The 13,118-nt window shown below is 39.3% G+C and overlaps 1 protein-coding gene across 4 annotated transcripts in view; it reads right to left on the reverse strand.

Annotated features, from left to right (window-relative positions):
• ARHGAP8 (Rho GTPase activating protein 8) overlaps nucleotides 1-13,118 on the reverse strand; it is an 82,325-nt gene that overhangs the window by 39,738 nt on the left and 29,469 nt on the right. For 2 of the 4 annotated variants that reach the window (XM_074872137.1, XM_074872138.1), the window contains exons 5-7: nucleotides 12,539-12,613; nucleotides 5,441-5,528; nucleotides 2,554-2,685 (exon numbers count right to left, since the gene is read on the reverse strand). In XM_074872137.1, the coding sequence (XP_074728238.1) occupies nucleotides 2,554-2,685; nucleotides 5,441-5,528; nucleotides 12,539-12,613 (295 nt within the window). Of the gene's footprint in view, nucleotides 1-2,553; nucleotides 2,686-5,440; nucleotides 5,529-11,402; nucleotides 11,517-12,538; nucleotides 12,614-13,118 lie in introns of those variants that run through there. The other 2 variants (XM_074872140.1, XM_074872139.1) reach the window with 2 other exon arrangements.

Consider the following 13,118-nt stretch of genomic DNA (forward strand, 5'->3'; position numbering starts at 1 on the left):
TTTTTACCACTACTTCTGTCTTTTTTTGCTAGTAATTACCAAAGGTGAAGCCAACTGCATGCTGTTTTAGATTGGGTGGTCCCCCTTGTATGAAGCAAAAGCCTTTCTCCATTATGGCTTTGCTTGATTCTACAGTGTCATATCATGATACATAAATAATAGATTCTAGTAGGTTGAAACTGAAATGGAAACCAGGCTGCACAAAAAGACTCTGCTCTTATTCAACGTTATTGCAAAATGAAATTGAGAAACGCATAATGAGATATCCTGCTTTTATATATAAATTGTTGCTTATTGCTCTGCCGAGTTTGCTTGCCAGTAGGGAGTGCCCCTCCCAAGTGTTCACCACTCATTATTAGAAAACAACGATTGTGGAAAAAAAATGACCGTGAAATCCTAAGAAAAACCTTCCTGTAACAGGTTATGGTATAGAGGGGGAAAAGGGACCAACTCAGCAATTACAACAGTTTTTCCTTTTGGGTTTGAACTGGGCCCAGACATCTTTGAATTAAAAAGACATTGTTTTCACAAAGCCACTCCCATACACAAACAAACAAACTATCCCTGTGCAATTGGCACCACTGTGGATAAGAACCCAAAATCAACAATAAAAACTAACAAGCAAAACACCAGAGTTGCTTTACTGAAGTTTCCATTTTAAGTTTCTTTTGTACCTTGAAGCAATGGGCATAAGCCGTTGCTTCTGTGGAAGTTTACGGACTTCATAGTTTCCTAGATTAAAATTAAAAAACTTTACCGAGCCTCTGCTCTAAACCTTCAAAGCAAGATCTATTCTTTTGAAACTACTGCCATTGAACATTTGCTTCCATGATGCTAGCTAATTATTATTGTCCTCTGAACTCCCCGTCCTCCCCTTCTTTTGACCCCAAATCACACACACAGAAGAAGTCTGAAAGGTGCTATTTTTGTTTTTTTTTTTTTTTCTCTGGCTAGTCCGGACAAACATGGATGTTGGGCTGTGAGTACTGCTTTGAGCTTCTCAATGACAGTGTGCTAAGAAGTTCCAACTGTGAGTAAAATGGGTGTATAGTTTTGCCCAGCTACCCAGGCTTCTCCGTTCCTCCTTGGTTCTCCTGCTTTCTGGGTCAGGACGGGGAGTGGAGAGAACAGATTTTTGGCATAAATGAGAGTCATACTGTGCACTAGTCGTCATGGCAAAAGGCAACAAAGAAGATACTGCCCTTGTACTGCCTCTCCTCATACAGCAACCAGAAATTTGGCTTGGGATCATTCCAGAAGGAAAATAGTACGATGCTTTATTTTCAGGAATTGCCAGTGCACAGCAAAACCAGTATCGTAGTCCAAATCTCTCACCAAAGACAAAATATAAGAGATCCTTTGCCTTTCTTCTCCCTTACCCAGTCCCAGAAACAACAGACACATGGTACTAACCATACTTGGAAAGCTACTAGCAAAAATAAGCTTTTTTGGTCTGTTGCTGAGTGGAGTGCAGTTAGAGGCCTCAGCTGACAGCTCCACACTGCTGCTCTGATGGCTGCTATGCACAACCTCATCTTCTTGCTTAGTGGGTTTTAGAGTTTCAGGAGGTTATTGGGTGAGATTCAAAAGAGTCTGAGCTCTGGCACTAGATGACCGAAAGGCGTTGTGGACATCTCTACTTCAGTTTTCAAAGCAGGGTTGAGTATTTCACCGGGACTGCTCCCAGTCTAGTCTAACACCCAATAATCCTCTTGATGGCATCTTTTTTTGAGATTTGCTTCTTGTTCCTGCTCCCAAATTGGAAAAATGAGACATGTATGATCCATTTTCCCCCAACATACGCTCTCACTTTCAGGAAAGAGCAGTATTTTTGCTTTCAGTCATGTTACCCTCTCAACGCCAACTTACAAACAAGTAACAACTGGCAAACAAGCAGAGAGTAACTGATTTCAAGAGGAAATTTCTGCTTCATTGGTAAGTGTGCACTTTCGGAAAATAACCACCAGAATTTTAGTTTCCACTATTAAAATGCTATTTATCCAGGAGCTTTGGCCTCGACTACACCCTAACCAACTAAAACATGAAGTCAGGAGCTGTAGCCAGTGTTACTCCACACACCAGGCATATCCAAGCACAGTGGTCCCTGCAGGGCTTTACGTATAACAACCAACAAACGCTGCCAAGGCCTGCAAGATACAGACTGTTAAAAACTAATCTTCCCTTTTTTGGACACAACCTAGGCTTGGGATGATCAAAAACCAAACACAACTGTGATACAACCAAGAACGACGACCAATAAGGTGTCACAGCTATCTCGTTAAATAGTGCACAGAAAAGGCAACGGCTCTTAGGTTTGTTCCCAAAGCTTTTTATACCTTTGGACAACCACTGCAGCACCTCGGCCATTCCTTAGTGCTGCCCAGACACTTCCCAGAGAACCAACATCATTATCCAGTATCATCATCAGAATTTGCAGTGGCAAAATGGACTCAGTTAGCCCTGGGTGGATCAGGAAAGATCTGCTTCCTTCCTGGAGGTCAGTTCCAGACATTACACAACCGACAAAGTAAACCAAATATTTTGGAGACATACTTCCTGTCAAATTCTTTGTAGGCTGTTTGTAACCATTTCAGAGATGGTTTATTCAGACTCTTCAGGCCATAGTGAAAGTAGACAACCGTATAATCATTCTCTACATACTGGTCCAAAGTATACTTTAAGTACCTGAGGAGAAAGATAACATTTTAGTTTTAAGACAGTTTACTGGATGAGATTTTTAAAGCAGTAACTGAGAAAGAAAATGTGCTATTTTTACACAGAACGCCAGTGACTGCAAATTCACGTTTGCTTCAATGTATTTATTTAACAAGTTCATCTTGCTCTAGTGGCAGTTGCCAATAATTCCACATCACTGCAAAGCCTGAAATTTGAAAGAACGTATTTAGTTACAAAAACTATGGTACTCATGAATCACTAAAAGATGAAGACAACATGGGACTGTGCTTTCCAAGAAATTTTTAAAAAGATGCATTTTAACTGACAGCAACTTTTATTTTGCTTTCTTCTGTTTTGTTGCCTTTTTTCCTTTTTTTTTTTTTTTTTTAAATTCCTTCCTTTTAGCCAAGCAAACAATGTCATTTTGACTTTTCAAAATAATAAAGAATAAATCTTGGGTTTTCCTCTCAATTTAAAACTTTTTAAATTTTTGAAAAATCCATTAGCCCTAATTACTGCCAATTACAACCTGTTACTGCAAACTTTTTTCTTGAATATATCTGCCTTTCCCTTGTTTGTCTTGGGAGGACGGCATTCATAGATCATTTCCCTTAAAACTAATTTAAAGAACTACACTACTTATCCCATCTTGAAATAACACTGCACATTTTATAAGCAGATTTCTGGCTGTTCATTTTTTTATGGTATAGTTTACGATGCTTTTCTCTTCCCTTTCTCCTACAACTGAGATCACTGTATGGCCTATTACACAGCTCAATGATTCAAATAAAGCAGTGATGGAAGAGCACAATCTGGCCTCATGTCTTGCTGTGTCAGATTTCAACTTTCTCATGTCATTCTCAATCCTACCTTATTATTCTGCAACCGAGCCCCAGCTACTGCTCTTAATTGTACGTAAGCAATTTTCATTCAGTGGAAAATAGATAGTTCTGTGTGCCATTTATTAGGCTGTGGCTATCTGCAAGTATCAAGGCCACTCTGACTACCCACCTTTGCATGGAAAAGCCCCCAACTTCACTCTTACACTCTGCTCCTGCAGTCCCATTTTTCTGCTATTCCCTCAGCACACTGTCAGTCTCAGACTGCGACTAGCCTGGGACAAGGACTGCCACTGCAATTAATATCATGCTGTTTTGATTCCTGACTTAAGTATTCATGGCAATTTAATGGAAAAAGTAGTAGTAACAGTCATTCAAGACTTTTCTAAAAAGAGTCTGAAATTAAAATATATCGAAACAGATATTCTTACATACCGAGTGCCTCATGTTTTATTTTACAGCATGTAAATTCCTTGGCACATTGCATCCAGAAAGCCTGTACTTCTAAAAATAATTGAGAGAGTTTTGTGGGCACAAAATAACCAGTACTTTTGCACGGTCAACTACCTGTTCCAAGGCTGTAACAGAATTGCAGGGACATTACAAAAGCTTTACCAAATCAATTCTTTAAGTGATTTCATGACAAAATACCTATCAATCTGAGCCTACTCTGCAGCTTTTCCTCAGAATTCAACATTTCAGTCCAACTATTCAAAAGCAGATCACTTGATAGTTATATTGCTAACTTCACATTCAGACACCTGCCTTCAGTTCTTTCTTAGCACAGACTTTCCAAGTGAATTTGATGTTGTCTCAGATACAGGAAAACCTGTAAATGTTCAAGTCCGAAAGAGTCTAAGGGCTGGAAACCCTGGTTTCATCAAGGCGTCTCCTCACAGAACTGAGGAAGGTTCTTAGATCTGGTGGCAATGTAGTTTGTCACACTCCTTTCTTTGGCATTTCCTATTAATCGTTGCAGGTAGCAATCTAGGTGAGAAGCTGACTGGTGTGGCTCTCCCTCCTAGGTGCTAACGCTCCCTCTGTGCTACACAGGAAGCTTTGGCTTAAGGCTGTGGAAATAACTTAGCTGTGAAATGAAATTTCATAGAAATGAAGCAACATGGTGTCAAACACACTTCTTAAGTAACCTGTCTTCTAATCCCTCTCTGTTTCTGAAAAGTTGAGATAACAGCACTTCTGTCCTTTCCAATGGTGGTGGGTACTGACGGCTGAAAGGTGCTCAAACACTTTGGCAATGGAGGCTGTACAAGAACTCCAAATAGCTTTAAAATGCTTAATAAGGACAGGACTCTCACGGCAGAACACATCTCCTTGTAGTGACAAACTACAAGGCAGAAACACATCCTGATACCTTGCTGCAGCAAATTTATAAGGAAGAATGTTATGGCTTTACATGTTCACAACCTCTTTTAACACAAGACCCCAAACATTACAAAGTGAGATGCATATAAAAACATTAAGCATAATATACTCTATGCAATGCAGATATTTTTATAAAAGAGGAAAATCACCAAGATGTAAATAACTAAACAACACCCTTGCTGAGTGATTTAGGAGATAAGGTATAGCAAATTAAGGCAAACACTGTTCATGGGAACGTATCTATAGAGCACCAAAATACTAGAATTTCTCTTTCACTGGTCCCCATCATAAATTAAATTTTTTAAAAATTATCAGAACAAGTTAATTTCAGCACACAGTGAATTGCTGCTTCTAGTCAAGATTCCAGGTGAAGCAACTGGCAGTTTCATCCACACCTCATTCACTTAGTATTAACAGTGGTAGGTCTTCCATCCTTGCCTCCTGCTTCTCCTCTGTGAAAGCTCATTCACCGGGAAACAAGCTAACAGAAGTTCACGTATGAAATGCAAAGTAGTCCACACAGGAGACTGAGAGAAACTTACTCCAGCAATCTGGTGTGATTGAGCTGATGGGAGGGGGGCATACGGCAGCAACTGAAGGTAATCACCTTCCTTCCAGAATTGTCATCACCTGGTGAACAAAACAGTTAGTAAAGACAATGCTCATTTACTTATGTAATGGCACCTCAGTGACCTGAAGGAATAGGTTATATCTTCTGATATTTGGGGCTACCTCGACCTCCCGTCATTACTCAGCCTTCACTGTCAAATCCCGTGTTGCCTACAGAAAGCAATTTGGCCACCGCTGCAGTGAAATGAAGCAGCTGCTGGGCAAATGATGAAGCTAAGCTGAGAGAGTCATATTCAGAGGTGGTTGGTGGTGCTCAGCTCCTGACAGGGATCACTTAAGTCCTCCTGCAGCATTCAGTCGTGGAAGGAAGCAACCCTGCTTTCCCTAGTAGTCTTGGAAGTGACCTGCTTTCAAACTGTTTATGCTTTATTTCTGGAATTTATCACAATACTGCTCTGCCTACAAGCACTTTGGGCACCTGCTTTGTTTTTTTAACCACCGTAAGCTTTCTTAGATACTTTTTTCCAGAAGCACTGCTACATTCAGATCACATGTAAAACACAACAAGCAAGGCACACAAGTATGCTTTTCATAACCTGAAGATCCCTAAGCGTCCATCCCTTAGTTCCTGTGGCAAAGCATATATTGCTGCACTCGAGTTCATTTACTCTTTGACTCACGACAGCTTCACCCACACCACCTGTATAGACAAGGTTAGTGTTCATGCCATGCCCACCCCACACCCAACTTCTATCTGGAAAGGCAGGCACAGGGGTTAAGTCACGCTCATACTGAAGGTAACTCAGCACTGAAGACCCTGAGGTGTGAAGATTTCCACACATATCTACATGAAAGATACCACCGCTTTTAAAGCAATAGGGAAACACCCCAGAAAATGTTTAGACTGAATTCATATTTGAGACATTTTTGGTCTAATTTCAGTGTTCAAACTAAATGATATTTAATACTTGCTTTTATCACCACTAAAACATCAAAGTTTGGCTTTGATATCAGTAGGAGTATAATAAAGTTAAGAATTAGGGGGTTTTAGATACTCTTTATAATTCTGTTGTTCCCCTTTTACCCCTAATTAAGTAAATAACTGTAGTGAATAAATAAATAGAAAAAGTAGTAAAATGGGGGAAGTTAAATCTGTAATGAGTCACTTAATGAATAAAATCATATGAGCATTTCTATGAAAACTGGGTAGAACAGCTTCAGACCACTACTTAAGCTGTTCTAATTTGCATTACTGATATTGGTTCAAATTACTTGATCTGAATAAACAGAACACTTCCCAGCTTTGAAAACACACATTTTCCATGACAACTCACCGCTGATAGTAACATGCTTCCCTTCACTCAGCTCAGGAAGAGGTGGCTGTCCTCACCTGACAGATTCCACAGAAAGGAAAAAAACTCTGTATTTGCTTTGTCCAGTTCCTACCTAGTTGTGCTTAACGGTACTTACAGAGGCCACGATGGGACAGCATCTAGTTAAATCCATTCTGTTTTAGGTGCAGAAGGAGAAGAGGAAGCGGTGAGATTAACCCTTAACGACTTTTCATGTATGAACACAGGCTGGGAGGTATCTGTATTATCAATTCCAAGCCTGCATTAATCACCAGAAACTACACTACATAATCCTTCCACCGATTTGTTGAGCTCCATCTTAAAAAACAGTTTGTTTTTTTGAGTTTCTTGCTCCTCCTGCTCACTGCTTTGAGAACTAGCAACCTGCTTTCTCAATTCCAGTCTAAAAGTCATAGCAAGTTTGTCCCGATTTGTTTGTGTGACAATGACATCACTCAGCTGAAGCAGCACTTCTCCTTCAGTACTATTTACCATCCTGAAGGACTCTCTAGACAACAATCATATCCCCTCCCAGCCTGTATTTTACCGCTTGTAAACAAGTTAGATCTTCCATCTCTTCCCCAACCTAGCTATTCTCTACCCTACTCCAATCTGAATGCATCTTTCCTAAACACAGGTGGGTAAGATAGATAATAAATTGCAGATAAACATCACATGCAGGACTTAAAAATATTTCTGTCTTTACTGAAAAGCAAGATGAAGTATTAATGTAGTTGGACAGCTATAGCTGGATTATCTCTGATGGCCACCCCACTCTTATTTCACAGAAGATCACTTCTGTCTTTTTTTATTTATACAACCAAAGAACTTTCTGCTATTTGCTTTAACGATCTAACTCAGCTTGACTTTTGGCAAATACGTTAGTCCTGTACCTTTGACTTCCAAAACATAGCTTTCTCTGCTGGCTGGTTCCTTCTTCCCCTTCCTTTTCAGCTGACTACTTATTTTTATTATATTACTCAAAGGTGTTTTTTCAACCCACAAGGCCTGGTGCCTCTTCCCACATTAAAAATAAATTCTGACTCGTGTTAAATAAAGTGCTTGTGCACCACTAAAGGAAGACCATGCACAACAAAACAATTATTGTACTCAGGTATGTCTGCATATTGTTCTTTAACAGATCATAATTTTATTTCCCGAAGTTATTTTTAAGTGTCTTATCTGATATTCTCAGAGTACTTATAAAGGCATTATAATGTGACACGCATTAATATGAATGATGTACTAAAATTAAATTAAAACATTAATAAAAGATTGTTCTCTAAATCATGACTTGTTTGTGAAAAAATAGCTGTGCTACAATGCACTGTAGGATATTTTATTTGTTAGAGACAATCACTTTTATGAGCAAAATAAAACTAAGAAAGGTTTCCAGTTAAATTACTAAATGAGTCACTAATTGTTACTGTTGGTCACATTCAACTGCTTGAATTAAAAGGCGAAAAAAAAAAATCCCCAGCTTTATAAAAGACTGCAGATACACTTGGAACATAAAACACACATAATTGCTTGGTTTCAATAATGAGAAATCTGAGGCAGAGAAACGTTTTCAAAATTAGCAGCAGAGCAGAGCACCTTGTTCTCCCACACCACAGTGCCACACAGGCAACAACCGCAAACCAGAAAAGGCGACCGGTAACCTCAACTCCATTAAAAACTAAATAAAGCAGTGCCAGCTTCCCATTAGTGACGGCAGCTAATGAAAGGGAAGAGGCTGCTCGCTCTTCATAGGCATCCATCATGTTTTGAACAACATCGAATTTTAACGTGGCACACAAAGTGCTGAGGGAAACAGAAGCAGCTTTCCTTGCCCCCCACCAGAAGGGCTGTGACCGAGCACCCTGGGAAATTCCCGTGGCATTTTCTACAGCATTTGCTTCTCAGTCCAACATAGTTTGAATGTCATGACCCTCAGCATATAATTATTACCCAAACATGTGAAAGTGCATTTTAAGAGTAAAGTGGGGAGGGATAGTTATCGGCACAGTCAAAGGAGAGTGTAATGGGAAATACACTGATTATAAGATCAGCACAGAGTATGTTTTTATCCCGCAAAACCCATATTTCCCTACTACTTGGACTTAAACAGAAAGATGCCTCATTTCCTACAGGGGACAAAGCAAAGAAGAAGTGCAGTATCAGCTTTCCTCCTTCATGTTTTGCTTTCAGGTCAAAAATGGAGCTTTGTTTTAACCTCCTTTATTTCCTAGGCTAATGTCACCAACCACTTTCAGATGACAGTTGACAATCTGTCCCACCCTCCCAGGAAAGCCTGCTCCTCCCCTTATCTTTCTGCACTGGTTTTGAGCTCCAGGTATTTGGGAGGCATTCCCAAAGACTGAGTGCTTGGGCACTCACACTCCTCTAGCCACCTGCCTACACTTTTTTAAAAGCCACTGGCTCAGATTCTGCCCTGGTGCACAAAACGCTCTGACGGACTCCTCAGGCCCACAGGAGGGCTCAGGCACTCGCTGTGGTGCCGAGACAATCCCGGGCAGCCGCAGGATTATCGGCTGTGCTGGCCCCGGAGCACGGCGACACCAGCCGCCTCCTCTGCGCTCGGCGAGTAGAGAGGGGTGTGGAGAGCACACTGTCCAGAATGAGATTTATGCACTTTAAAAGACAAGCTATCTGCTGGGGTTTTATTTGCCTGGATTTCACTGAAACAAATATGAATCATACATCGCTTTAGATAGCAAGCTTACCAGTAGAAAAAACTTACAGTGAGACACAGGGAAGGGCAAGTGGGAAAAGGGATTGTTCTACTTTTTAATTAAGAATTTGGATGGCACAGCACTTTCTGACTGCTTCTTGAAAATGAAAAAGTTTTTTCTACTGATATAGCTCATTCCAATTTGCAAATGAGATCTTTTGAATGCTGTAATTTTAGCACAACTTTTTAAGAGCTTTTGTTCTGAAGATACTAAACATTACTATTTTATAAGTGAAAAGTGAAATATCATTTTACTTCACTGAAGCTTGTCATTATCACATCACAGCAAAGTGACATCCTAAAGGCAACAGAAGTTCTGCCACTGGTTTCAGTGGGAGTAGAAGCAGGGTCAAAATCCAGGGGACTTGCCACAACAGTGAAAAAACTTGCTCATGTATTTGTTTCTTTCATAGAATTTAAGCTAGAGAAAATGAGCCCAAACCTCAATTACACCGTGTTAAATGGCAAGACAAACTGCTTTCAAGCTTCCTACTCTCTACAGCTCAGGGAAATACGGCGTCGCAAAAAAGCCATCATGAAACTTCTGTGTTTTGCCTAGGCTGAGTAATGGACAGTAAATACACCCACAGCTAATTCACCGTGGGGCTCTGCCCATCCACGATGGCAAACTTCTTAATCAGTTAAGAAATACACAGCCAAGATAACACAGCTGAGCCTCAACATAGCGGGAGAAGCTCATACCTTTGGCTGTAGACATATGAGTCGTCTTTCTCCTGGCATTGATCACCTCGGCTGATCATATTAAAATACATTACAATGGCTATTAGTCAGCTTAAAGAAGTATTAAAACATCCACTGTAATGTTTATCCTTTGGGACAGAGATCGGATCCACCAAGGAAATACGGAGAACGACACCAACTCTAAGTTCCAAGAGCATACTTGTTTTGATTTCACAAAATTCCCTTTTTTTGCATTCGTTCCTCTGGAGTCTACTCGTGTCCACCAGTTTATTTAGAAACCAGCTTTCTGTGAGAGGATTGCACCTGCACTGCACCTGGCTCATTCTGGAAAATGCTAAAATTGCAATTAAAATCAAGTACATGCTCAGGTGTCTTTTTAAATAGGAATGCCTATAAGTGAATGTTCAGGAGATTTCCTACCTCAGGAACCTTGTTCATTCCCCTCAGAAAGCCAAGATTCCCCAAAGATTCCTCCATGAGCAATTTGTCTTTTAAATTGTGTCTACGAAAAACACTTTGCCACAGCACATTTTCTTCAGATCAGCTGAAACCAAAAGGATAGCTTGCTTTTTGATGTAATTAATTATTTACATTTCATCTGTGCTCCTTTTAAAGTATGTAAAAGAAGTCGAACAAGGGTGAGTTAAAGCCATTGCTGAAGCTAACCTCTCTAATGTCAGTACAGTTCTATCTGGCTGACTCTGGACTAGAACAATGCTCTAATCATGAAAGGGGAACTGAAAATCAACCTGCTTTCAGTGATGCAAAACTAAGTATTTTGATAATTCACAGAAAGCGTAGAAGAAAATTTAAGGAAAACAAAGAAACAGCAGCACAGTCAAGCAGAAAGGAAATATAATTTACATTTACTTGATAAAGGGGAAATAGTGCCAGGATTTTCTTTTTAATAAGGTATATTCAGGTGTAGAATGACTTGTGTTATATTGTCAGGACTCCCAAACATAAAGTTGAGTTCACACTCACATTTGAATTTGGCACTTTGAGCCATCATTTATTTTAGCAAGCTCTACTAAATGAGGTTTAAAGCAGACCCGTTATATTTTCTCAGATTCAACAAGAAAGCACATCCATATATTTTGATATAATTAACTCAGTTTTATCTTTAAAAAAGACACTATAACTTACAGCCTGATGTTCAAAGCGAGGAATGCAGTAAAGTAAGGATTTATTTCCTTTCACATTCTGAGAAGAAAATGGTTGAAGAAGCAAGAGGAGAAGTGGTGCAGAATTTGGGAAATCCAAGCTCAATCCCTGTGTAAAGGATTTGAACCCATGTTTCTAGCACTCAGGCAAGCTCCCTCTTCACTAGAGCAGGAAACACTTTTCACTGATATCAACCTTTATTCTGGAGCTGCTCTCACAGCAGTTGAGAGGAAAACAAGACAACACCCAATTGGTTAGGATATGCTTTGTAAAGTGCAAAGCCCACATTAAACTCCGCTCTTGTGCTGCAAATATGTTACCAACCAGAGCCCTCAGCTTCCTTCTTGAAAACTGCCGAAGGCTGAGGTCTCTCCAGCTGATTTGTTGTTTTCCCCAAAAGGGTACTTATGAAATAATGTCAGAGATACTGATTTCAGGAATACCCTTTGGAAATTAAACAAAAAAAAAAAAAAAAAAGGAAACAAAACAAAACCCAGAAAGGAAATCTTTTAAGAAAAAAAAAAAAAAAATCTTTAAACCCAGTTCTTTCCTGTGGCACTGCAGTTTACAGACCACAGATCTGTTTCTGAAGGTATTGCAAGGAGTAGCAAAGCTGTCACCGAGATGGACTGAAAATTATTACAACTTGTATTTTAGGCTTATTAGGTAATTCATTACAATTCACTCCTTACATGTTATAAAAATGAAATTACAACTTTACTGTTCACAGTCTGATCTACAAAATACTATTCTAACCAGTATCTAATGCACTGGTTCAAAATCAGAAAGGGGCATGGGATCAACTGGATCCTGAAGAAAAATACAGTCTCTACAAAGACCCAGGCTGGGTATCTGAAATCTTTAAATATAACTAGAAAAGCAGTAAGAGTCTCAGAAGGGAAATTCAGATTTAAAACAATGATGGACTTTGATTCCATTAAAAAGTTTTGCCTAACACACAAGAGGATGTCACTGTCAGTTAATGAAAACACAAGCATCAGAGACAGAGTCCTGCTAAATAAGCACAGATTCAAAAAAAGATGCTGCAAAACATTGTCAGCAATCATATCATAGAAGCAAACTATAGAAAATAAGGAAGCTTGATGCATCATACATACTTCTACGTCCCTTCCTTTTTGTCACAAAGAAAAATGATCTTGAGTTTCCTTTTAGGCAACAGATTGAAACTTCTCCTTCAAAACAGAAATAAAAAGAACCATCATTGCAGCACTGTGCCATTTACATATGCTTAGAGTAGTCAGCTGCACATTGGTATTAGTGACATCAATCAGTCTGTAATTAATAAACAATTATTAAAGCTTACATCTTTTTAAAACGTCCCCTGTTCTTATTCAATTAACTGTATTTTCACACTGTATGAATACAACTCGAAAAATCTCCTTTGCATACAGTCAAAGCTATTGTTATGGAAAGCAGGTACGAGTCATTTGAATTTGTGAGAAGCAAGAAGGAATTTTAGGGTTTTTTTAAAAATTAACTGTTGGAAACTAGATCACTAAGAGATGGATGAATTACTGCAAATATGCTCACCTAAATTTTTTTTCTTCAATCATTTCCAACAATACAGCTCATTGTCTTTCAGTCACAGAAGTAAAACTGAAGGAAAAGCTTTCAGAATTGCTTTAAAACAGCCATTCCAAACACTGAAATTATACTTTGTCTTATTCAAAGACATTA

The sequence above is a fragment of the Strix uralensis genome, chromosome 5 (assembly GCF_047716275.1).
Source record: "Strix uralensis isolate ZFMK-TIS-50842 chromosome 5, bStrUra1, whole genome shotgun sequence".
NCBI classification, from domain to species: domain Eukaryota; kingdom Metazoa; phylum Chordata; class Aves; order Strigiformes; family Strigidae; genus Strix; species Strix uralensis.